Raw genomic sequence first — 26,630 nt, forward strand, 5'->3', positions numbered from 1 at the left:
TGCCGGGAGGAAAACAGACTGGGACCCAAAGTCAGCAGGAGACTGGCCAGAGGTTGGAAAATCTGCTGGATGAGGAAAGACCAAGAGAGCTGGGGCTGCCCAGCCCAGAGAAGAGCAGGCTGGGGGGAGACCTGAGGTCTCCCAGAGGCGAGGGCACCAAGCAGTGCTGTCACCGGCCAAGCTTTGTAAGATGTCTGTGTCTAGGGACAGGGTCACCTTGCAAACTTTCTTCCAGACTGCTTTCCAAGCCTGAACTTCATGCAGGTGCTGAAGAAACAGAGAAGTTACGCCAGGCCCCACACCGCAGTGCCTTGGAGCCTGCAGTGATGGTCCTGGGAGGCACTGGCTAAGACGTGACGGCAAGAGATACTTCTAGGGCTGCTGTGAAACAGCCTGACATCAGCTAGGGAGAGGACACAGTTCAAGGCAAGGACCATGGCAGCCCCTGCTGCTTTTTGGCTGTGCTGATGATGAGGATCTTCATCCCTGGGAAACCCTAGAGGGCCCAGCACGTGGGAAGGGCTCCGGGGCACAGACCTTCTCCCAGCCAGGAGCCACCTTGTCCTGCTGGTGGCACCAAGCACCAGCTTCAAAGAGTGAACTGCCATTTCCTCAGCTGGAAAACGTAGTTCCTTCGGGATGAGCAGAAGATGAGCCACACCACAGGCTGAGAAGGTGCTCTGCACCTTGCTGTAGGCTTGCATGTGTGCTGACTTCCCATGGGACATTCCCGTTGGTGCTGGCTGGCCCACCTTGGCTGTTCGGCTGGGCAGGACCACAGAGGCGTGCCTGCAGAGGCTCAGACACAATTTTACCCTCTTCCCATCCTTTTTCTCTTCAGATGCCGAGACCCTGTGAGACATTTCACTCCCCACTAGCCTCTACAGCCCATTTCACTGCTCAACGAGGGAAGAAGAATAACTCCAGTAAACTTCCATAGGCTGTGGATAAGGATCTTGTCTGCTAGGACTAGAAGCCAGCTTTTAAATAACACCCTCTAAGCAGAATTTCTCATAACCACTTATAGCAGGACAGCCATGTTCAGAGAGATGTTCTTTTCATATCCAGCCAGTCTCTTCTTTTTTCCCCTCTTCCCGCACAAACACTTTGTGGCAAGCTGCAGAGCATGGCTGAAGGGGAAAGCTAAACCTACTTCAGACAAAATAGCACTTAAAGGCCTGATCCTGCTGTAAAGGCCAGAAATAAAAGCCTAACCGAGAGCTGCGATGTGCGAGACGGCTCTATTCAACAAGTCACTCGGATATCCAGAAGCTGCACACGGATGTAATTTATTTCACTTTGAGTCCAAAAAGCTTAGATGGCCTCTGAGAGCAGAAGATGCTCCAGGCCCATTTGACTTTTTCTCCCTCTTTCTTTTGTGCTGGAATAACAAATGCAAAAGCCCATTCAGTGAAAAGGCTGAATGCAGGAAACTTTCCTCTGATGCTCAGAAGAGTGAAACGTCTGTTTGCTGGCACAGACCAAGGCACCAGTCCCAAGTACAGCCTGGCCTGCTGGGACCACGAACAGCTATTTTCTCCCAGGTTCCTTCGTATTTTGGAGCTGCGCAATGGGCGAGCTTGGCTTGACAGTCAAAACACCTATGAGAGGAAAGCAGAGCTGGAAAGATCATAGGGGGACCCTGCAAACTCCTGGTTGGGACAACTTAAAGCCCAACTGGTTTTGGTTAGGAAACTGTGTCTCAAATGGGTCTTATGAGACACAAATGTGACAAGAAGCCAGAGCTCTGCTGTCTCCTGCAAAGGCTGGTGAAGCTGGGTAATGAAGTGGGTGAGAACTGTTGACCTTCAGGCTTTGGGAGCAGTCCTGGCTACCCCAGTGCAGGGCTGGATCCCGGTTGTCCTGTCCCTGGATCTCCAGAGGAACGCTGCAGCTTCCTTGACGCTGATGCCAGCTTTGCAAACACGCACACAGCTCTCAGACGGACGTGCCAAAGGCTTTGTGGCCTATGATTTGAGTGTTCTGCCTCTTGTATGAGAAGGGTTTGTCACAGGTTTGCTCTCCACTCTCTCTCTGCCACATCTGAGTCCCGTTCCTCGCCAACCTGTCCTGCCCACGCATTCAAACCTGGCACATGCTCTTTCTGAGCTGGAACAGTTATTTCTTGCAGATGAGTGCAGGCAAGCAAGTGAAAACGCTCTGCGTAGCCTTGCTCTGCTTCTATCTGTAAATCAGTTTTCAGCAGAAAACCCTTTTTTCTCCTTGCTCAAAGCCACCAGAGGTGCTCTGTGGCAAGAAGGATCTCACCCTCCTTCTGCCCCACCGGCAGCCCCACGAGCTGTGTGTGTTCCCTTCTGATCCCAGACTGCGTCTGCCGGCAGCAGCTGGGGCTGCAGGAACACGCTGCTGCTCTCGAGCCGGCTGCCAGCCAGGTCTGGCAATGCTGCTGCGAAACAAATCTTCACATGGCTTGGAAAAGACAGATTTTAGTCTGGGAGTACAGAAAAGGGATTCCACCGAGCGTGGAAAACTCCCAAGGAGGGGTTTCTTGCCTGGCAGCAGGGCTACGGGGCGACAGACGTGCTGGTGGGGGCTAATTCCTCCCTTCACTGCTGCTTCGCCCACTGCTTCCGACTCCCACCTCACTTCTCGGAGCTAGCCTTACGACTCTCCACCTGCATGGCAGCAGCAAGCCAATTTTCCGCGACGGATTAAGTGCCTGGTGTGACAAATGTACTTAAAAGTCAGGCAGGGAGACTCCTCTGCAACCTGCAAGGCAGTGTTTAATATTCTAACTGAGCGTCTGCCGGTGCGGGGGTGATGCAGACGATGCCAGCGAGGCTGGCTGAACACCCCGAGGGTCGGCAAGGACACCCGTGCGGCTCCACGGTCCCTCTGCTCTCTGTCGTGCACTGCCAGGGGGCTGGAGGAGACATCGCGCGGTTATGGCGTTGTGCAGCCATGCACAGCCCTTAGTGTCTCAGGAGCAATGTTGACAGTGTTGTGTTGTTTTAAATGGAATTAATGAAAACATCTGAGCTTCCTTTTGTGTAATAGAAACGCTGCTGCAACCAAATTTTAAATACCTCTCTGCGGGATGCCTCTCACTGTACCTCCCCAAAGAACATCTTCTGCAAAGGAAAGGGGTGCGAAAGAAATTCGGGCACTGTTCAAGGCTCCTGACATAACTTTTCCTCTTCCCATCGGTGCTGGCTTTCCTGCAATGATTGCTGAGATACTGGAGGACCAGTGGAGCGTTTCCCTCCCGTATTGCAATGCTAAGCTTGGGTGGGCTGGACGGGCCCCAAGCGTGCGTGTGAGCAGTGTCCGAGCGCGTGGGGCAGGAGCTGTTGCATTGCCTTACCCTCAGATGTCTGGAGGACCAGGGTCTTGCTGTACGGGCTGACTCCTGTTTTGTTGAAGGCTTTGACACGTGCGCTGTACGTGCTGTTGAAGTGAAGCCCGTCCACCGTGCACATGGTCTCCTTGCCCACGTACACCTCCTGCAAAGCAAGCACAATTAGTGCCCGGACCACGGAGTCCCAGGGGTGGGAGAACAGCTCCCGGCGGTCGTGACGCACGGGGTTCAGCCATGCTCTGCTATCTGGGGCAGACTTATGAGCACTGGATATAGCTAAAGCAGAGCAAAATGGCCCTATGATTTGTTCCTTGACAATACTGCGCCATAAAATCAGTTTCCGTAGGAGAAGGATATGCTACTCTTATACGACCAAGTCATAAGCATCAATCCCAGCCAAGCTCTCACTGAATCCTAGAAGAGCTCTGCCAGAGAGAGGAATTTATACAAACCGAGCCCAGGACACAGAAACATCCTTGCAGAAAACAATTTTCCATGCTCTTGGGTGGCAGGATCAAAGCATTCCTTGAAAGAAAACAAGTGATCACACCGAACGGGCGCTGACTCACTGGTTTCTGCTGCCGTAGCCCTGCTCGGGGAATGGAGCTGTGCGAGCAGGGACAGCAGTGAACAGGCCTACGGGCTACCAAAACACACGGCTCACAAAATATTGACTTGTATTTAGCAGATCCCAAGACAAAGCCCTATTTGCTGCCCTTCATGGAGCAGATGGAGGCTCTGCATAGGCAGCTCGCCCGTGTGGGAAAGCTTCACTGCCTTGCTCCCACTCCAGAGCCTGCTGCACTTTGCTGCCCGAGGTGATGGGGTGCTGCTGCTTCCAGAGCCAACGCTTGAATCTGGCCCCTTTCCTCGCAGGTGGGTGCACGTTCCCAGAGCTTATGGGGTGCCTGTATGCTCCCCAGCACTGCAGAGCAGAGGTGATGACTTCCATCCCAGCCGAGACCCTGACCAGGGCTGGGAGCAGCCCAAGCCACAGGGGACCTGGGAACAGTGACGAGTCGGTGCTCGGGGTCAAGGAGCACAATGTAGGTGTCCTAATGAACCGAGTGAGATCGGTGATGGGATGCTACGGTGGCCCTGACCTACCTGGGCTCCAGCATCCCCACAGAGCTCTCCTGCAGCCAGTACCCCATGAGAGAGCACAGCTCCCACTTCACCACCCCAGGATCACTGCAAGGAGTCCCTTCGTGGCTTGATGCCCAAAGGCAGAGTCCTCTTGCCTCAGGACACCGTCCCAATCTCTCTTGCCTGTTTGTGTGGGAGGTACAGGCTGGGCCACACACTGACCTGCTCTCGACAGGGACTGTCACCTGTACAACAGCCGGCACTCCCAGCTCACGGGCAAATCGCTGCCTGACACGGTTGGTCAACTCGCTGCTTTCGGGCAGGACAATGACTCAGTGATTTGAGAAGCCAGCGACATTCCCCTTCGTGGCACCAGCCGTGTCCCATCGGCTGGAGCAGCCCTCTATAACCCCAGCGGCAGGAACACCAGGCGCATCCAAGCCCCTTCCCACTGCTGGTGGGAGGAGAGAAGACTGGTGTGCTGGGGAATTGCCCTCACCGTGTCGGGGTGGCTGTGCTGAGCCTTGGCCTCCCCACACTCAGCCTCCTGCTCCCTTTGCTCTCCAGATCCCACCTGCATCACCTCTCTTCTGCCTCCACTCTGCTCTGGCTCCTGCCTGCCTGTGTTTCTTGTGGATAAATTCAGAAAATGCGATGGGCTGGTTCCTGCGCCTGCTCTCGGTGGATGTGAACACGCCAGGATAATTATCAGCATGTCAGATCAGAGAAAAATCATATTTTAATTGTGTAATTACAGCAATTTAAAAGCCCTCAGGCCTTAAACACCTCTGCTTGCTGGCAGCTGGCAAACCATGAGTCTTTCATGGCAATTAGCATACCTTGCAAGAAATATTTAGCAACCTAAAAAGACGGAGCTTCAAATGTGTTCTTTGCAAGTCATATGGGTCACTGGAAAGGTATTTCCACCTCCTCAAATAACCTTGCACCCCAAAAGAGCCCGCAGCTTGTCTGCACCATCAGCTTCCCTGGGCACCCCAGCAGCGAACCTCATGTTTCCAGGGAAGGAGGGGACTTGCAAAAAGTCTGGGGAACTCTTTGGTCACTTCATGGCAGGGCAATACTGGAACCAGGAGCAACACCTTGCTGCCGGGACTGGCTTCGTGCTCCGAGCACCTACCCTGAACTGGCCGCCGTTGCCGTCATCGAGCTCCAGGATGTATCCTTCCACCTGCACCGTCGACAAGGGGGGCTGCTTCCAGGACAAGGTGGCACTGTTGTTGTGGGTGCAACACTCCTCTAGCTGCAGGATCGGGGGGGCCGGCACTGGGGAGGAAACTAAACACAAATTAGTGTAACCCTGGCTGCTAGCACCACAGAGGAGGAGCGGGGGGATAGCCGCGGCATGCACGTTTCAGCTGGAGCATGGAGGATGCATTTATTGCCTTGGAAGCCAGCACGGCACAAGGGATGTAACTGCAATCTCACGGGTGTGAGGTGGGGAGGAAGCAGAAAGGACCGTTCTCCAAACTAGCTCCACCGAATTCCTCCACCCCGCAACCTGGTGAAGCTGAGATTTCCCCAGAGCTTCTCTGCTTTCTTCCTGTTTTCTAATGAATTTTGGTGAAATACGGCAGCGCAACAATATACTTGGTATAGAACTGCCCGGACTCTTCACAGCAGCTGGTCCCAAACCTGGGACACACTCCCAGACACACTCTGCAGAGCTGGCTGCAGCCGTGGGCCTGACCTTATCTACAACCCAGCAGCAAGCGCTGCTTCACTCTTCCATCACACAAGTTCACTGCAACAAAACAAGTTGATGCCGGAGCAGCAGAGATGAACCTCGGGCCCTGCAGAATAGAGAGCGCCTGATCTTTCTGCCATAGTAGAGCCTGTCCTGAAAGGGGAGGCGATCGCATGAACTGCAAGACTTGGTGAAGAGACGGAGTGTCTCTCAATGATGCTGTTTTAGTGCTAGGGAATGATAGCCCTTGACCTGCCAAAAAAGGCTCAGCGTCCCTCCACGCTGTCCCAAGCAGAGCACCCACTCCAGGGCTTCCCGTGGGACCCCCAGGTCTGCTCCCCCTGCCAGCTCAGCCAGCAAACAGCTCTCGCTGCTGAACACCTCCCGGGGAGGCACAAGCACATTTCAGAGAGGTCTCCGAACAGGCACCAGACAGTCCCTGTCCTCAGCCTCTGCACGCCGCTGGAACTGAAGCTGGGAGGCTGTACACCCTATAGCCTCCCATCAGGTACGTAGGGGACATAAAGGACTGTCAGGGCTTTTTCTGCTCCAACTGCTGCATTTGGGCATCTGCAGGTGTGTAATGCAGCCCACTTCTGCTCTGCGAAGCATGGAGGGGTGACAGCACGACAGGGAAAGGTGATGTCCACTGACGCATCCCTGGCCAGGGAAAGCCCTCCCAAACCTCCTCTCAACAGAGCTGCTCGTCCTCCATCCTCATCCTCACTGCCCAAAGTCTGACAAGAGCCAGCGAAAAAAAGACATGGAGAATCCAGACAAAATGTGGAGGAGCCACGGATGTCTGGGAAAGAAAAGACGGCCTGGCTGGCAAAGGTTCACCATTCACCACCTCCCTCTGTGACTCCTCCACCTCCTGGGTCAGATCCTCAGCAGGAATCACCAGGCTGAGGGCCTGGAGAAACCGAGTGGAGAAAGACCTCGCGTTACAGCTAATACAGCACAAGGGATGCTGCTCATGCCCAGCACGTGCTGGCAACGGATGCAGGACGCCCGGTACCTATTGCTCACCTCTGCTCTTTATCGAGACCTCTGGTGTTGCCCTGCCTCCCCTGGTGCTGCAACACACGTTTGGGATCTAACCCCAATCTTCTGCAAAGTGTACAAAACATTAACTTATTTCCACAGTGAGGGTGAGACGGGAGGACAGCCTACGTCAGCTCTGCCCCGCCTCCACAGAGGAGGGCGGGCAGCTAAACTAGCAGCAGATTTGCTCTTATTAATTAAAAATAACCCTCCGGGCTAAACTGAAAGAAAGAAGGGCAGGAACACGCAAACGTCTCCACGATTTGTGTGTAAGCAAAACAGTAATCCAGCCCTCGCTGGGTTTGGCTTCCCTCACTATCAAAAAATGTTACTGACACTTCAAATTAACGGCCTGGCTAACGATGAGCAACGACAAGCGCTCCCAGCAGCCATGCCCAACGCACCCCTCTCACTGCAGCAAATACCAGCAGGGCCATTATTTGAAGACACTCGTTATCGTTACAAAGGAAGCGCGTGGTCAACAGCCTTCCTGCGTCTGACCGCTGAGAAACGCCAGTGTGGGCAAATGGCTCCTCGGTCAGGAAATCCAGCCGTGACGGCAATGAAGAGCCATGCCAGACCCGCAGCTGGTGGCCTTTCCTCCCGCCAGCTCATTTGCACCAGCTGAAGGTACAGGCCTACGTTCAATGTCCTCCTGAGTTCCCTGCGTCACAGTCCATTTGCATCTTCTGTCAGCTTCCCAGGGCTTAGCAAGTTGCAAATTGCTCACAGGTTGCAGCGGCTCTCTGCTTCCTGCAAAGCGATGCAAATGCAGTGGCTCTCTGTGGTACGGGAGAGTGAGCACAGAGGGAACGGAGAATGAGGAGGAAATTAAAATTGAAATGAAGGTCTAAAACAACAGGGAGGAGAAGGGAGGGAGGAAAGATCCCACGCTAAGTGGCGTGGCTCTTTGTGCCTTTGTGTTTGGAGGGACAAGGTGGCTGCCCGCAGCAGGCAGCTCGCTAGCTGGCCCATGCCAGATGCTGCTGAGCACTGAGCAAGCCAGCCTGTGTGAGCAGAGGTTTGGGAAGTGCCTTGTGCTGCTCCCAAGGCCCTGGTCCCAACCTCCACCAGCTGAGCAGAGACCAGCCTGGCTCTCCTGGCACTGCAGAGCACTTTCTAAAGCACTGCCAGGCAAAACCAAGCTCCCGGCACCTGATCTTGCACACAGCTGCCCAGGGATCGGAGACAGGGAAGCAGATGGCTGCCCCATGGGTGCAAAATACACAGGAACAGACATAACTCTGGGTCTGGGGTGCCCAATCTTGCTGGGAGAAGATGAGAAACTGTCCTCTGCTGCCCCTTCCCTGTGATGAGTTGCATGGAAGCGCTCGGCATGAGCAGAGACAGGCTTTTGAAAGGCACTGGAAATATTCTTACCTTTCATCTGCACAAAGTCGAGCTGGTGGATGGACTGCAGCAGAGGGGCATTGTCAAGGTTCAGGTCGAAGTCCGTGGTCATCCGGGGTGTGAGCGTCCCCTTTCCCCACTGGTCCTCGGTTAAGTGCACTCTCCTGATGAGAGCGTCGGAGATCTGGTGGCAAGGAGCAGCCTCAGCTACCAAGGGCCACCTGGGCTGAATGCTGTGCCTTGTCCCTACCCTGCTCTCCATCTTCCCTGCGCCTCCCAGGCTGCCACTTCTGTCCCTGATTGCCAAAGGCTGGGACATCACACGTGGTTTCTAGCATCACCCTTTGCTGCAGGCTCAGATTGGCAGAGGGACCCCAAGAGCTTTGGGGACTATTTTAAAGGAGGGTCTAGTACCAAAGGGACCAGTCCAGGAATGAACGGTGGGATGCAGTTCTCAAGTGCTGTATGTCCGTCTCTTGCTGGAGAACCAGGGGACAGCACGTTATAATTACTGCTCCAGAGATACACCATCGTCTGCTGCAACCCTCTATTCCTCCAGTCAGAGTAAGAAATGTCCCTGGCCTGGTTCTGCTTCTGTCCTGCTGTGACTTGGAGGCGATCAAAGGTTAGCCCTTGATTTTATGCCTGGAAAAGCTGGGGACATCATCCTTGGTGTAACTCCCCCAACTCTGCTGCATTACCCCACGGCCCTCGTCTGTGCAATGCCTTTCCCTCTCCCCTCGTAGCCCAGACGTGAGCAGCTCCACACCAACCTGCAGGAAGCCGCTGGGGTCGTTCTCCTTGATGACCTCCAGGCAGTACTCCATCAGGCCCGTGGTCTGGCGCAGCTTGACCGTGCAGTGAGAAATCTGGTCTCGCACCACCTGCAATGGGACAAGGAGAACAGCGTTGCTCGGAGCTGCGGGGTTTTGGGAGACGGGGAGCAAACGAGCTTCGGTGCTGCGTGGGCTCAGGGACAGGGTCAGGGCAACGCGAAGGGAGACAAAGACTCAAGGGAAGAGAAGAAGGCAGAATTGGCCAAGACTCATACACTGAATTCCAGATCTTTGAAAACCTGGTGAACAACAACAAGCCTTGTTTAGCTGAAAATTATTAACCCATGTAATTATTCAAAGCAGTAGGGCAGCTCCTTGCTCTGTCTTTAATTAAGACAGCTTCCAAATGACGGCTTATGAACTCCAAGGAAAGCAAATGCCTACCTCCATAGATACACAGCTGCTGCTGCAGCCTCCATGGGGCCGCCCTATCCACCCTCGGCGCGGAGCCAGGCTGCGGGGTTGGCTCTGGGGCAGCTGCACCCAACCGCCCGGGTGAGGAGCGAGCCTGGTATTTTGGTATTTCCAAGAGGAATGAATGCACCACCTCCCCCAGCTTCAGCTCTGACTAATAATCTGTTTGTGATGCTCATCTGTGCATCAGCTGAGACGGACCACGCTGCAGAATTGCCTCATTTTCTCCACCTGCTGCAGCGGGAGTCTGGGGATGAGCTCAGCGGGAGAGGTGTGCCAGCGAGAGGACATAAATCCTGCACGCCTTGTGGCAGGGCTCCCTACGGCACGCCAAGCTCTGCCTGGGGCTGCCCAGGCTGCACGCTAAAGCACGTCTTCTTGCACCCATGGATGGTTTCCCCAGGGGAACGTGTTTCAGCATCCCAGCAGTGGAGTACAACCGAGCGTGTGGTTTGGCCGGTGCCTGCGGGCTCTGCTGACCTTCCCTGAAACACAGCAGGGAGGACGGGGTTCGGGCTCCGATACCACGAGGGTGTATTTGAAGGTTGGTTGGATCCTCAGAGCAACTACGAGGTGCTCGCTCACGCTGAATCCTCGCAGAAGGAGACAGTGCAGGTCTGCACCTGACGGCAGTGGGATTTCTTCAGCAGGACAGACAGACGCACCTGGCGGTGGATGGGAGGTTGGCAGAGCGGCTCACAAAGAGAGATTTTATGCTTTAGAGGAATGTGCCCATAGCAGATAATTTTTTTTTTGTTGTCTGGAAGAGCTTTAAAGCTGTGTAAAGTTCTTCACTAGGACTGAACAAAGCAATGCAGCTCTAGAGACCACAGCTATTCAGGATGTTACAGCTTTGCATCAGCATCTGCAGCTGCAGTGTGATGGAAAAGACTGCAATAAGCAGTGATTAACATTTCTGAAAGCACCGTTGTGTCCTCAGCACCGCAGTTGGTGAATGCCCACCGCTCCATAGGCACAGCAGCGCTCGAATGACCACCCTGGGCTGAGGAGCACCTCCTCCTGTGAGCATCCCTATGGTCTGAGGGACCGGGAGGTGAAATGAAGCACATGTCAGCCTCCTGCAGTGAATGAACCTGAGTGTTAAGGGGGGTGATGACTCCTGCAGGGCAATCAATCACATCATGTGTTGTTAATTATAATTTCATCACCTCTACTTAATCACCTAACAGGAAGAAAAGAATCACCAGTCCTGTAACGTGGGACAACGTACCTGCTTCTGTGAAATGCTATGAAGCGCTCTCCTAGCCAGCTCCTGCTTTTTTAGGGAGTTGCTGCTTGCAGAGCCACCCCTGAGATTGCTTTTAGCAATCCCAGCCTGATGTTTCCAGCCTGTGGCAGAGGGAGGCCGGAGCAAGCCCGGCTGCTGGGGAGGGGGCTGCAGCCAGCGCACCCCATGTGCAGGGCAGACAAGGCAGCAGGGGGAGCTCCCATATTGCTCCTCCGGACCAAGAGGTGCGTACGGAGGCTTGCAGAGATGCTGGATCGCTCTGAGACGGGGCTAGCGAGCAGCGTGATCGGCACACACCAGTTTTGGCCTCAAATGCTGTCATCAGAGGGAAGACTTTGTTCAGTGCCAGTTTCCAACACTTGAGTGCACTGGAATGGACCTGCTGGGATGGAGCAGAGGCAGCAGCTAGTCCTGGAGATCTGGACTCCTACGCTGACCTCTTCTGAAAGCGTGGGCAAGCTGCTGGACTTCCTTTCTCTGTGGGGATGGTCAGTCCTTCAGGGTGAGATCCAGAAGGTGCAGTGGGGGTGCAAAGCCTTGCAGCAACCTGCAGCCCCTGCCATGCAACGCAAAGCAGCCCCTTGCATTAATTTGATCTCTTCTGCCCAGAGAGAGGGTGTTGGGGGTTGTTCTGCTCTTGCAAGGGTCGTCGGCCGTACAGATGTAGGGTCTCTCAGCCACAGGCCGTGGTGTTACCACTGAGTGTGAGATAACCCGAGCCTGCGGGCTCTAACCTTGCTGTTTGAGCATATCCTGACTCCACCTACTGAGCCAGAGCAAGGTTTTGCATTCCCTGCCTGCTGGGCTGCAGATGGGCAAGTGGTATTCACGCCCAGAAAAGCAGCCTCCTTCTTCCACGCGAGACCCCTCTCCGGGGAAATGCACATGCCGCCAGGAAGACAGCAAAGATGGGATTGGTAAAACAATCTTCTTATCTTCTTTGCAGCTTAAATCGCTGTCTGGTTTGCCCAGGATAATGAATTTGTGAGTCTCCCCCTGCCCGAGTAGAAGCTTTCAAAGCATTACCAGCAGAATTGCCATCTGCTACCGCCAGCCAGACACGAGCCTCCAAGAAACAGCATTTGCTTGGTGAAGACAGGCACGGTGTCCCAGGACAGCCCTGGACAGGCGGCTGGCTCCCCTGGCACCCGCTTGGCCAAGAGATGGGGTTACCGGTGAGGCAAGGGGACCTGCCACCACTGCTCCGGTGTCAGCGTGAGACCTGCGGGGCTTCCTGGCACTGTCTGGGAGGGGGGAGCTGGGGCACCGGCTTTGCCCCTCCACCCTGCCCACTGCCCAGCAGCAGGGTGAGGTGAGGCCAGCGCCAGGCAGCTCCACGCTGAGTAATTACCGAGCTTCCTCGCAGATTATCCTGCTAATAAAGGTCTGGTCTGGAGTGGAAGTGCTTGCTGCAGGCTGCCACTGAGGCTACGTAAATCTTTATGCAAGTGGGTGCAAACTGAGATACAAGAAATTGCATTCAAACATAAGTAAAAGCTTTTTTTCCCATAAAGGTAGTCAAAGAGCTGAACAGAGGCTGTGGAGTCTCCAGCCTTGGAGACATTCAAACCCTGACTTTGAAGGAGTCTGCTCTAGGTGCTCAGAAACTGCACCCAAAGCAGCGGCTGTGGCTCTGTCCCAGCCCACACCTTTAGCCCCAGCGATCCTGCCCTTTTGTAACTCTGTGATCCCCTTCGGGGCTCCAACACCTATTTGTCTGGAGAACTAAAGCATGAAACAGCAGTTTAATTGCTGCATCTACACAGCAGGCAAGCCGACCGCGGAAATCCAGGTTTCCCTTCACCACCAACAAACTGTTTTCAAGGCAAGATGAGGGATCTTTGGTTGGGACCTAGTGGGGCTTTACAGCTTCTGCGTTCCACAAGAGAAATGAGACGTAGACAGGAACAGTGAGACTCCATGTGTTGCTTTGATTAGGGAAATGAAAGGTTTTAAAAATAAGATATAAACATCTCCCATACCTTTGAAGGCACAGTCTAAACCCAGTGAGGCCAGAGAAGCCCACAAGTTTTCCATACGGCCTTAAGCATCCTGTGGTTCTCCTCAAGCATCAGGGATTTCCACTCCCTGGGGTACCTCAGCTCCCTGTTACCCCAGTATTTCGATGAAGAGAGCTGAAAGCAGAATTTGGAAGACTTTGACTTGTGCAAGCAAAGGAGGCTGTGCTGGGCTGAGGGGCAGCCTCGAGAGGCCTCAAAAGGCTTGCAGTATTCACCAGGTCGCCAGGAAAACCAGGCTGCCATGAATTCTGCGTGGAGGTAGACAGTTTACAAACCTCTCCTGAAACTATGTGGGTAACACACGTCACTGAATGGTGGCATCTTCTGGGAAAAGGCTAACGGCTCAGTTGGCGAGAGGATTTGGGCAGCTCCATACATTTTGTTTGTCGTATTTTTATCAAATGCCTTTTTTTCCCGTTTGATGCCGAAGGAGGCAACAGCCAGAACCTGGCTGCTAATTACAGCCTATAAAAAGGACTTCTGCTGTGCACTCACAGCGCTCACTACTACCTTAAAATAGGAAATTTATTTCAAGAGCTTTTCTTCCCTGTAAGATGACATTAACTATAATTTACATTTTAATACAGCTCCTAGAAGGCAATAACATCTGCACTCATCCTACTTAAATGTCTTCCTCACCTTCCTCCTCTTTTTAGTACTTGGCTAGATAACCGGTTTTCAAGGCACTCAACCTCACTTGAACCTTGGCTCCTCAGCGAACAGGACGAGTCCTGCCGGGGACGTCACATGGAGGACACGGAGCCTCCTCACCCCGGGCACACCGTGGAAAAATCCCCAGGACAGATCCCGATGGTTTGATTGTGCTGAATCCCACAACCACGCGTCCTCTGAGCAGAGCATTTCCAGGTGAATGTGTCCATGGTGACTTGCCTCTTGCTACTGGGAGAGGAGGCTCAGGCCGGAGCTGGGAAAAGCAAAGCTGCTGCGTTAACAACCCCGTGCGATGCTGGCGGCGGCACGTCCTGGAGGCTTGCACAAGCCCGATTTGATCAAAGGCACCAGCAAGCATGGGAAGGTGCGATATGGAGACCTGGTCTCCAGTGCAGAGCCACTGGAGAACATGGCACATGGACAGATGCTACGGAGGACAGACTTGATCCAGCTCTTCAACAAAACAAGTGGAAAGCTTGAGGGACATCAGAAAACCAGAGACATCCCCTGCAACGTGATCACAGCTCTGCAGAGCTGCTCAGTGCCCAGCTCTTGGTGCCAATGACTTTCCCAAGGTGCTCAGACACCCTGGCAGGGGGGAAATAGTGCAGAGTATGGAGGGATTTGTAAGGGAAAGCAGCGGTATCTGCATCTTCGGGAAATAACGCACCTCGTGATGAGCTTATCTGACCTGTGTGTCCTGTCTGCTGTTTCCGTACAGAAACGGTACGGTACAGGAAACCAAACCTGTGCTTCTGTCCTGTTTCTCATCCTTTTACACCAGTCCTGATCACCAGTGACCTAATCCAATGGGGGACACCAAGTTCCCTTGGGCTTCCTAGAAAATCCTGACTGTAACCCCTGAAGAAGGGTCATGGACCAGCGATTCATTTCTGGAGATCTAGCGCTACGGACAGGAGCCCTTGGTGAGCATTTCCTATATAATCAGCTCCTCTGGGGAAGGTGACAACCACTGTTTGCCTGCAAGGGCTCTGCAGCCAAAGCACCATGGCGAAATCACAGAGCAAAGGCACCCCATGACCTGAAGGCCAGAAGGTGGCCAGAACTGTCCACCACACTGCCAAGAACTTAAAGGGCTTACAGAGCTCAGTCCATGTGTATCGCGGACTAAGGAGAGATTTCTTCCTGGGACAACACCGTAGGGAAGCCTCTACATCCCCTGCTCAAACTGGCCCGTGCCAAGGGGCATTTTCTCTTGGGTAAAACCATGCTGATCCTTTGAAAACCAGGCCAGCAATGAGGAGCAGGACAGACAAGAAGGTCTGTCCTGCAGGTGGAGCGGGCACCTGGCCCCACTGCTCCTCCAGATGTTATTTTTTAAAGCCCGGGTTCTTAATCTGAATCCAAGTGTAGGGGGAGGTTGGGGAAAGGCAGGGAAACATCCCTTCCAAGTTCATTTCCTCCCAAACCTCTCCTCCTCCGGAGCAATTAGCGTTGGCCCACAGGCAAACCTGGATTTGTGCCTGCCTCCATGAAATATGTGTCAAGTCAAAGTAGGTCAGGCCTGAAGCTAAGCCAAGCCCAACTCCGGGCGCCACACGGGAATGGGAATTTGGGCTCCCTGGTGAAAGGCACCTGTGGCACCGCGCCAGCCGGCAGCTCTGTCCCTCCGTGCCTCTCCTCCTTGCTCACACGGTGCCGTCCCGTGCCGTGATGGCCAACCTCCCGGCAGGCAGGAGGGGCAGCCCACGGAGAGATCGGCTGCAGCCAGGGCGCTGCGGCTCCACGCTGGCTGCTGGAGCAACTAGTTTGGAACTGAAAGGGCTCCTGGGTGGCACAGCTAAGTCTCACTGGTCAGTCTATCTGCTCATCTCCTCCTCAGCTGACTTGCTCTGGGGACATGGCAGAGGCAAGTGGACATGCAGGCCAGGCTAGGATGCTCTGGACTGGTCTCCTGTGGGAAGGGGTGAAGCTATCACCGCAAGCCAGCGGCCAATGTTGTCCTGTCCTAATGAGAACATTAACCAGGACAAGCCCCACGGCCCTGCAGCTGGACCCGCCACGGGTCCAAATTCAGTGCAAAGTGCGTGCCAGGGCACCTGTAGGAAGAGACGGTGCCGAGCACGCAGCGTGCTGCTGCGGACGGGGCAGGCGGAGGTGGGGAGGTGGCCCCTCTGCTGCACAGTCTCACACCCTGCACACCATCCTTCCTGACACCCTGGAAGGATTCCTGCTCCCTCTGCAACACCTCCAGCCGGGTCCTGCACTTCGGCCACAACAACCCCAGGCAACGCCACAGGCTTGGGGAAGAGTGGCTGGAAAGCTGCCCGGAGGAAAAGGACCTGGGGGTGCTGGTTGACAGCCGGCTGAACATGAGCCGGCAGTGTGCCCAGGTGGCCAAGAAGGCCAACGGCATCCTGGCCTGTATCAGAAATAGTGTGGCCAGCAGGAGCAGGGAGGTGATCGTGCCCCTGTACTGGGCACTGGTGAGGCCGCACCTCGAATCCTGTGTTCAGTTCTGGGCCCCTCACCACAAGAAGGACATGGAGGTGCTGGAGCGTGTCCAGAGGAGAGCAACGAAGCTGGTGAAGGGCCTGGAGCACAAGTCTGATGGGGAGCGGCTGAGGGAACTGGGGGTGTTCAGCCTGGAGAAGAGGAGGCTGAGGGGAGACCCCATCGCGCTCTACAACTACCTGAAAGGAGGTTGTAGTGAGGTGGGGGTCGGTCTCTTCTCCCAAGTAACAGCGATAGGACGAGAGGAAATGGCCTCAAGTTGTGCCAAGGGAGGTTTAGATTGGACATTAGGAGAAATTTCTTTACTGAAAGAGTGGTCAGGCCTTGGAACAGGCTGCCCAGGGAAGTGGTGGAGTCACCATCCCTGGAGGTATTTAAAAGACGTGTAGATGAGGCGCTTAGGGACATGGTGTAGTGGGCATGGTGGTGTTGGGTTGACGGTTGGACTCGATGATCTTAGAGGTCTTTTCCAACCTGTATGATTCTATGATTCTATGATTCTATGATTCCAGCGCTCCAGAGCCTTGGGGAGAAAGCTGGGGGCTTTGTTATCTCCCCCAGCCAGCCCCAGGGCAGCAGGGGGGACGTCCCGTCGGGAGGCAGCTGCTCCAGGAACAATGCTGCTCCCCTTTCATGTCTTGTCGCATTCCCCGACCCTTTGAGCGAGGCCAGCCCAGCCCGTGCCCAGCTGCAGCTGCAGGTGCTGCCTTTCATAGAATCACAGAATCATTTAAGTTGGAAAAGACCTTTAAGATCATCAAGACCAATCGTTAACCTAGCACCACTAAACCATGTCCCTAAGCACCGCATCCACACGTCTTTTAAATACCTCCAGGGATGGTGACTCCACCACTTCCCTGGGCAGCCTGTTCCAAGGCTTGACAACCCTTTCATTTTTGGGAAGACATTTTTCCCAATATCCAATCTAAACCTCCCCTGGTGCAACTGGAGGTCGTTTCTTCTTGTCCTAAAGGCTGTTTCCTTTGTCCAGGGGGTTCCTTGGAGGGGGCAAAGGGGAAACTGGGCAGCCCCTTCCCCGGGGTGACAGAGCACATGGGGACAGCAGCAGTGCCGGGGGGGTGGGGGCGCAGGGGACCAGGCTGTAGGGTTGGTGGTGAACGCTCGCCTTGGTGGCCTGGTGTGGCTTGGGGACCCTGTGCGTGCACAAGGAGGACAGTAGGCAGGTACCCAACAGGACTGAGACTTTCCTAAAGCCCTTGTCCTGTCTGCAGCTTGTGAAAGCAGGCAAGACCCTCTCTGTCCCTGTCCCCAAGCCAGAGGGGAAGGACGTGCGTCCACCTGGGTTGCGTGCCAAGTCTGTGTGTCCCAGCCTGACCACGCTGAAACCCTGGGAGGCAAATCTCAGTGTGCAAAACCCCAGCTGGCACTCGGGTGGGTCAGCGCTGCATGACTCTCCCCCTACAAGGCTAAGGCCAAGGCAGCACAGCTGCATTTGTTACCTACCTCCCTGCCACCCCCCTGCAAGAATTGAAAGGGAAAATCAAATAATTTCAGGCTAAAAATCTGACCAACACTCCACGGGCTGCAGAGTAGGGGGGAGCAGCTTCTGTATTTTAAACACCAGCTGCTGTGATGCTACGGGATGCAGGCTCGTGTGCCACATCTGCTGGAGCACGCAGGGCCACGGAGCCCTTCCTGCCCATGCAACTCCCTTCCCACAGCGCGTGGGGAGCTGCGAGAGCTTGGTCCTTCAGGGAGGGAGGCTCGAGGGCTGATTTTAACAGAGTCCAGTCTGAAACCCAGGGGCTGTTTCTTCTTTTAAGGGCTAGGCCTGCCTAATGACAAAGCCAGGCTGGTAACGAGGGTGGATGGGGGTGGGGTGCACGTGTGCAGATGCTGGGGGGACAGGCAATACGGTAAGAGCAAGCAGTGGGATGCAGCTCCCTTCCTCCGGCCAAAAAGTGAAAGGCCTCCGTGGGTTGTGCTGAGCAGGGAAATTGCTTTGTGTTGCCCGGCTTTATGAGAGTTTAATTAACCATGCTCTGAAAGGGAAGAGGGAAAGAGAGCCCACCAGGCAGTGGGGGTCCTCTCTGCGCCTAGAAGACAGGCTGGCGACGTGGCATGCCTGTTTGGGGTTGCGTTTTATTGTCAGACACCGAGCACTGATGCTGGGCTTGGTCCCACAAAGCTGCTATTGTCCACCTCCCGATGGAAACGCTCACAAGCCCTTGTGTTGCGGTGCCCATCGTCTGCAGGCAGACCGGAGACTGATGGCATCCTCCCTCATTTTAGGCAGGCGCAGGAATCCCTTTGGGAACCTCCTGGACGGCCCAAAGCAAGACCAGGGGGGATGCAAGTGGAGCCAGATGTTTCTAGCCCAAGCACTGAAATGCCCTTGGATGAGGGACCCTGAAGCATAAAGTGATGTTGGTGCCAAATGCCTCAGCTGGCCCGTATCAGTGATGGCCAGGGTGCAACTACCTTGTCCAACAGATACTGGGCACTGCTACACGCACTCCACCGGTCCCCGGTGAGATCTGGCCCTTTGCTTCCCTTCTCAGCCCCAAACCAGCTGAAAAGACACGGTGTAGTGACTGCAGGAACGACAGAAGCCAGGAGCCCATTTTCACAGCTGACCTCAACGTTCACGTCTAGAGCTGCATCTCAGCTCCCCCAGTGCCAACAATTCACCTCTCGGTGCAGCCATCACCCTGAGGCCACGATGTGCTCACCAAGCACAGAAAACAGAGCAATTCCTGCTCCTGCCTGATGACAAAATTGGCATCTCATGACACCAAGGGCCCCAGGACTTCAGCTGAAGCCAGCAGAAGTTACAGGCACTCAGCATCCTGCAGGATTATGCTAGTAGCTTGGAAGCAACATGGGGCATGAACAAGGTCCTTTTCCAGCCTGTGGATGCTGCAAACATGGCTCTGCTGACCTAACGACTATTATTTGGCCCAGCAATGGGGTAATTCAGTGGGAACCACCACCTGGAGGAAGCAGCACTTTGCTCAGGACCCGTCACGCTGGGAGCGGGCTGGGCATCTGCAGCGAAATGGAATTCAGCTAATGTGAAAAGCAAGAAGAGTGGCTTTTTCGTGACCTCCCCATTCCTCCTGCAGCGCTTCACCCCAACAAACAGCATCAAGGTCCTCGCCCCCATTTGGTGCCAACCCTGCAGAAAGCTCTCTGACCAGCTCAGCCGGTGGATAGGGGCTCACCTTCAGCTTGTGCTCGTGCTCCTTGTTGACCCGGGACAGCAGCTGGGCTTTCCTTCTGTTGAGGGCGTCGATGAGGGCGTCACACTGGGCCACCAGGCAGGCCTCGAATTCCACGCTGTTCTCCTGTGGGTCAGAGCAGAGCATCACAGCCCAGGGCACGTCTCCACTGCAACTGGGAAACCTGATTTTTTTTTATGATACCACATGGGCCATTTTTGTATGTGCAGCTGCACCACTGCAACACACAAATCCATACCATTAGCCCATGGGGTGTTTACACCTTTGGCTCAAGGCAAATGTGGTGGTGGCACGTGAGGAACAGGTTTGGTCCATGCTGCCACATCCTTGCATCTGCCTATGGCAGAGATGGGAAGGGCTGGGGTCTTGCTGCTCACTCCACGACACAGGCAGCTTTGGGAGCAGCAGTTTTTGGGAGGGCTGCAGGGGGTAATATGGAAAGGCAGGTGCTGATTGTGGGCCCCTTTGGGAGAGCACCCACCAGACCAAGCCGGGGAGATGGGGCAGAGGATTGCAGAGAGCAGCTCCTCCCCGTGGGAAGGGGCTGTTCCTCGTCCAGGAGACACAGTACCTGGATTTGCTGCACCATGTTGCGGAGTTGGACCAGGAACTCTTTTGCTTCCTTGGCTCTGTCTGACAACCCGTTCAGGGCCTGGGAAAGCTGGCTCTGCAGGGGGAAGAAAAAGCAGGGTCATTTCCACGTCCTGGATTCATCCTTGCGGTGGAGGAGCTGATGCGTGTGTGATTTGGGCTGGGGACGGACTGCAGCCCAGCACTGCCTTCCCGGGGTGCGCAGCCTTCAGCAACCCACCGAGGTGTCCTGCCCCTGCTGCCCTGCGTGTGAGGAGAGGAAAAGGAGGGTTGGCCATCATCACGGATGCCCTGGGTTTGGGAAGCAGATATTCAGTGTCCACCTCCTCCACAAGCTTCCCTGGATGCTCAGAGACAAGCCACATCCATCCTGGGTCTCCAAATGAGCCAGTCAATACCTCGCCTGGATCTGTGCCTCTCCAGGGAGCCAGACACCAAAAATCCTGTAGGATCTGACCCACGTCTGCTGAGGATGATCAGCAAAAGGGCACAGATCAGGACACCCGAATCAGACTGAAAATCTCCCAATCCCTCCTGAAAGCTAAGGCAAAGCCGGGTCCTCCACCACCATGCAAAATACTGACTGCCCCTTCCTCCTCCAGTGCTAGGGGTGGGAGCGCACACCCACAGCCTGCTCCGGCCCGTGCTGAGCTGAGCTGCGTAACACGGTAATAATAATGATCATGTCTTGCGCTTTTTCATTTTCCTGGCACTTTCCAAACATTAACTCCGGAATCGTCCCCTTTTGCCGTGATTTCAGTAAGAGTTATTATCTCAAGAGCTGGGCAAATCACCCGTGACAATTTACCTCTGGGAGAGATTTTGCCTCTTTTGTGGGCTGCAAAATGCCTGCAAACACCACGCAGGATTTGAGGTGTGATCTTTCTTTGTGGCAGGCACAGAAGATGGCTAATGTCCCCAAATCTCCAAAAACCTAATGTGACCATCCCTCCTGTGGTCAGGATGCTAGCACCGGGCTGGCACCTGCCCCGTTGTGCCGTGCTCCCCCGGACGCCGGCGCGGGGAGATGGAGGAGGTGAGACGGGAGAGGGGAGCAGGGGGAGTGTCCGTGCAGAAGGGATGCGAGGTCACCGGAGCGCAGCGCCTGCTGAGATGGCGCTGGGCTGAAATTGAGAAAAAAAGAATTGCTATCGAAGAGACGAGGTAACAAACGAATGGCAACCATTTAATGGCCCAGAAAATGACCTTACTGCTGCTTCCCCAGGAGATGTTAATATAACCCTAGTGATTTCTGCATTTCCTTTGTAATTTATCGTGCCCGAGTCATTAGGATGTGGAGCTAATCAGCGAATGCATCTCTAATAAAAATGGGATTGCTAAGTCAGCTCAGCAGGGCCTCCCCATCTCTCCTCCCTCCCCTCCCCGAGCAAAGGCTGGAGGAGAGCCGAGGTCGGAGCCCGAGCTGCTCCCTGTGGCGCTGGCAGCCCCACGCACCGCAGGGATGACCCAGCCCTGCCTCGTCCTCTCTGCTGTGCCCCTGCAAAAGCCTCCTTCCCCTGCCCCACGCTGGTCCTCCACAGCCCACACACGGCTCCAGCCCTCTCAGATTTAGGAAGACGTCTTAAGCCCAGCAAGGTGGTTTGCTGAGAACCGAGCGCCGCAGGGCTCTGGTCTTCGATAATGCAGGCAATTAATAGAGAAAATCAGCGGGAATTTGTTATGTTTACAAGCTCCTCATTAAAATTGCAGCACGGTGTGTTTTTTCCTTTAATAAAGTCTTTGGAAGGTTTATTTTTCTATCAACATACATTTCAGAAAGGGAATCTTTATATCAACATAACTCTTTGAGGCTTTCCTAATGTGAAAGCATTTAAAATGTGCTCTTAAAATTTAATGAGAGCTCTGCAATGCCAGCGTGCACTGTCCACGTGCAGCTCCTTCACCCTGGACACCCCCAGTCTCACAGAGCAATGGCTTCCAAGGCGCAGCCACAAAAAGTCCACAAAAAGATGGTCCATCTCCTTCAGAGCCTCCCTCCTCCAGGTCTTGCACTGCATCCCCCTCCTCAGCTCAGCCCTTCCCTCCGCTCGAGATGTTCTCAATGCCACCACTGCCTGCAAGGGGCAGGTTTATGTACCCGTCAGGAAACTTTATTTTTTCCACAATCCTAAGGTTGATGAGGTGCACAGTGGACACCCTGCCCTGTCCCTCGTCCCCGGCATGGAGGCTGGGGTGCTGACACTGGCCCGCCCAGCTCACAGTGATGTGCAGGAAGAGCTAGCATCACAAAGTTGGGGTGTTTTCCCGTTCCTATGTATGGGTGGCCACAGGTTCCTCATTGGAAAATGGACATCTAAGGTTTGGTTTTTCATCAGCATGAGCTTCATGCCGATCTCCAGGAAGGGTCCCCATGATGCCAAGGCTCTCCCGGAGCGGAGACACGTTCCTGGACACATCCCCTTTGAAAGAAACATCTGCCCAGCTCTCCTGCTGCATCCCCGCTGGGGACTCAGAGCTGCAAGCCATCACGGTTAGCCCATTAAACAAGGTTAATTAATGCTATACGACAACAGAGCGCGTACGGGAATGTGCGCAGGGACTCACAGGCATGCCTGAATGTATTCATTAAGGGCAGCGCTGCAGGCGCAGTGACAACGTGATTCATAACCATATGCCACAGAAAAACAAAGTCCTTCTGGTTTCTGTTATTATGTTAATAAGTCAGAGGCTGCGGAGAGAAATTAAATGACTGATTGGGTCCGTAAATTCTACCAGTACCTTCCATGACCCTTGGAGCAAACCCAAGCTTTAATGCAGTCTGTTGCTTCGGAGAAGGATTTAATCACTGGACACAGAGGCAGTCACAGGTTTCCCACAAGTGTGTGATCTACACGGAGAGAGCAGGAGATGGAGACTCAGGAGAATCCTCTGCGCAGGAGGACCTCAAGCCTTGTCTCCTGCGCGTGCTGTACCAGATCGCAGGAAACAAGATGCCGTTAATATTCCTGACACAGGCTGGAGGGATTTCCCCTCGCTGCGAAAAGCTGGAACATTGCACTTTGCATCTCCATGTGGAAACAAAATCTTTGGGGCTTCTTGGGGCCGGGAACCCCGCGCTGGGGACCAATGTCCCCCCGCAGAGCAGGGGGGACAGTGGATGGAGACCCAGCGTCCTCCAGCGTGCAGTGGGCCAGCCAGCTCGCATGCGCTGGACCAGAGCAGAGTCCCACTCCAAGCTAGCACAGGCAGGGGAATTAATGAGCGTGAAATGAAGAAAAATCCCATTTAGTGGCGTCTTAAAATCAAGTGATTTTGTTCTTTGCAGAAAGCTGGCCTCTTTTTCAATGCTCTTGTTGAAGGGCAGTAAGAAGAGACCTCTGTAATTCACATTAGCATTAATGGGAGCTAAGCATTTAAATCTCTATCCCCAGAGCACTTAGGGGAGAATCCATCCCCTCTTTGTGCTCGCTAATAGCTCTGTAACCCTCCTTCCCAGGCGCGGCTGACAAAGGGATTTCTGTCACTCTTTGATTCTCCCTTGTCCCAGAGCACGGGTGAGCAGTTGGGTGCAGAAGGCTGGTGGCTCGGTAGGGCTGAGTAGGCTCCAAGAAACAGAGAAAAGCACCATTTTAAACTCAGCATCTTCTCTCAGATGGAGCTGGTCTGATTCTCCTCCCATATAACCCAGCTGCCAGCGATGGAGCTCCTCCAGATTTACCTTGAGGCGAGGAAGGAGCTGAGTCTGTTATTTTACGAGGCACCAGGTCCCGCTCCGCATTGGATGCTGGATTTGCAGAGCCGGCTGTGTGTGACAGCTCCATCTGGCACACCGGGAAAAGTCTGAAGTTAGCGCTGGCCACCAACAAGAGTGAGGAACAGTTGCTCTTGTTTCAAACCCCAACTCGCTTGCAGGCTCTGATGCTAGAGAAAGCACCTGGAGTACTCGGGAGAGATGCCAGTCTCCTTCTCTGCTCAGTGGAGAGGAGGGCAAGCCAAAACCCAGCTGCTAGCCCAGGTCCCCTGGCCAGCTGGAAGCCCCGCTCCCCATGACCCTGCCCACCCAGGACCTGTGCAGCTCTGCGCTGCCTGCCCCCACCCAGATGCAGGAAAGCAAGCTTGTGTGTGACGGTGAAAGGTCACAAATTCAAATGAGATCAAGAAAGGACATTTCTGTTCAAGGTCAGGCCAAATGTACACCCCAGTGCGGCATCTTCTGTACAATGGAGCTCTTCCAGCCTCCGACAGCTCACAGCTCAGGAACCTCAGGAGGCTGGCATGGCTTTCGTGTAGCCTGTGTAACCCCCCTTGGATTTCTCTTCCACAGAACTGTCCTGTCTCCTCGTGGACCAACATAAGCTTTTATCACCCACAAGGTCCTATAGCACGGAGTTTACAGCTTAAGTGCGTGCCCTTTGAGAGCCACCTCCTCTGGGCTGCTGCAGACCATACCTGCTTCAAAGATTTCAGATGACTGCACCTCCTTACCAGCCACAGATGGGCTAGGTGCTCCCTGTCACCCCAGGGAGACCCCAAAAGAACTCTCGGCATTACACTGAGAGCCCAATACCTGCACTGACACCCCAAGTGTTGCAACCCGTCGCTGTTTCTTCTCTCCTTCCAACCAAGTCATCTCCCAGCCAGTTCCTCTGCTGGAGCATCCATACAGGGGTAAAAGAGAAGAGGAATAAGCCATGGCAAGAAAAGATGCTGTTCCCAGCTGTTCTGCTTGTACCCTCGAAAGGATGAGGAGCTGTCACAGATGCTGGAGTTGAAGTCATATGCTTTTTTCTTTTAATTAAAGCATAGACCTACAGCCTTTGAATCTTGAGGCAAGCTTACTGTATGTGATGTCTGACTAATTAAAATGGGATGTTTAATTAAACTTGCATTCAGTCAGGAAGTTGATGAAGCTAAACTGCTGCTAATTGGCTTTTGGCTCCAGTCACGAGAGCCTGACTTTTGGATTTGACACTGCCTAAGAAGAGTAATGCGGAGCTCTGCCTGGAGCTGCAGCCTGGGCTGAACCTACCCCTTGCGACTCGAGCCTGCACCGCGGGGCGAGGGGAGCCCAGACCGGACAGTGCCGCGTCCCGGGGTTCTGCGGGGGCTGGTCCTCATGGGAGACAGGCGGCCGTGGGGAGCTGTGCCCTGTGCTGTGAAGGAGCCCGCCGATCTGCTCCGGGGGAGGCTCCTTCCTGAGCCTGCTCCCAGCAATGATAAATGCCAAAACGAAATCACACCCTCACCCCTCTCCTCGGTCCTCCTTTGCCCCCCTGACAAGCACTCAGTCCTCTGGGGCTGACTTAGCATCGCTGCCATACCCTGACTGCTAAAACCCCCGGCTGCTCTCCAGCAACACCCCCATGCCCGCTGGCCATGCTGCCCCTGCTCCCACTGAATAGTCCAGACCCCCTCCCGGTTTCCCTTGCACACTATCAGTGATCCCTGTGTACTTACTCTGATGAAGACAAGCAAACAAGCCTGAAGCCTACTCAGAAACAGCTCTATTTGATCACTGCTCAGAGACAGCAGCTTCTAGCCAGCTCCTAATGCACGTGATGTGATGTGACACCACACCGGGCTAGGCACTGACTACCTGCGCGCACGTAAGGAGATCTTTTACCAAAACTGCCTTACACCTCTGCAGCTACAGCTATCAAACCTGAACCTCCTCAAAGGTCCTCCTCTTCCTCTTCCCTTCTGCTCTGCTGAGCTCGGTCCCCTGACATCGCATTGGAAACGCAGATGTGCGGCAGACGGTGGGTTACAACCCGAGGCAACCTCATCCCGTGCCCAAAAGGTTGGTGGAGAGCAGCGCTTTCGTTGCAGCCCACTCGGTCTCTGCCTGCTGAACTCCTCGGCACCTTTGGAGAGCAATCAGGCAGCAAATAGCCTTGAAAGCTGGAGACCAGCGCTCACTCCCAGGCCCACGCTGGCATGCTGCTGGCAGGGATGCAGAGTAGATACAGGCGACGGATGCTCTGTGTCTGCAGGGTGCGCAAAGCCGGACCATCTTAGTTTGTTATTAACTGCAACTTTGAGCCAAGGCTGGCGACAGGAACAGAGCGTGGGTGTGAATTACCCCTCTCCAAACACCGCGCCATTCTGCTGCTGCGCATTTGACATCGGTCCAGCTCAGGTTTTCCTGGCTTCCCGTGAGAAGGACGTGCTCTCAGCCCGACATAAAGCTGCAAATAAAGTAACAGACGGAAGAGCCTACGCTTGTCAGCAGGACACATGCACGCACACACACAGAGCCAGGTTTGTGATTAAAGCTCCTGGGTGCAAACTGCAGGCTGGAAATGAACCCTAGGAATGGCTCCTGCTCCCTCGCTGCAGACAACGGGGGGAGCAAGGGATGGGAAGGCAGCGACCGCTACCGCTGTGTACTGGGGGTCTTGGTTCTCCTCCTTCATTGCAGTTATGCTGGGGAAACAGGGGTATGCAGGGGGAAGGTGTAATGTAAACTATTAAGATACAGCAGTCCCTGGGAGAGGAGCTCCACACGGGGAGCCTGCTTCAGGGCTGGGCTGCTCCTGCTGCCTCTGCAGCAGCCTGGAGGGCAGCTGGGGTCTACAAAGCAGATGATCCTCCGCACGTGCAAGACAGGCTGGTTCTTGGGGGCAGGCGGGCATCTGCAGAGCGGATTATCTCTGGGGCAATTTGTATTGACATCAGAGTTAATTCCAGGACCTGGAAAGCGG

General features: G+C 54.5%; 1 protein-coding gene across 2 annotated transcripts in view; it reads right to left on the minus strand.

The window, feature by feature from the left end:
• TRIM9 (tripartite motif containing 9) overlaps positions 1 to 26,630 on the minus strand; it is a 70,750-nt gene that overhangs the window by 11,771 nt on the left and 32,349 nt on the right. For both annotated transcript variants that reach the window (XM_075152454.1, XM_075152455.1), the window contains exons 2-7: positions 19,946 to 20,041; positions 19,357 to 19,479; positions 9,278 to 9,388; positions 8,535 to 8,688; positions 5,544 to 5,701; positions 3,326 to 3,464 (exon numbers count right to left, since the gene is read on the minus strand). In XM_075152454.1, the coding sequence (XP_075008555.1) occupies positions 3,326 to 3,464; positions 5,544 to 5,701; positions 8,535 to 8,688; positions 9,278 to 9,388; positions 19,357 to 19,479; positions 19,946 to 20,041 (781 nt within the window). The remainder of the gene's footprint in view (positions 1 to 3,325; positions 3,465 to 5,543; positions 5,702 to 8,534; positions 8,689 to 9,277; positions 9,389 to 19,356; positions 19,480 to 19,945; positions 20,042 to 26,630) is intronic.

This window comes from Calonectris borealis, chromosome 5, assembly GCF_964195595.1.
Source record: "Calonectris borealis chromosome 5, bCalBor7.hap1.2, whole genome shotgun sequence".
Classification (NCBI taxonomy): domain Eukaryota; kingdom Metazoa; phylum Chordata; class Aves; order Procellariiformes; family Procellariidae; genus Calonectris; species Calonectris borealis.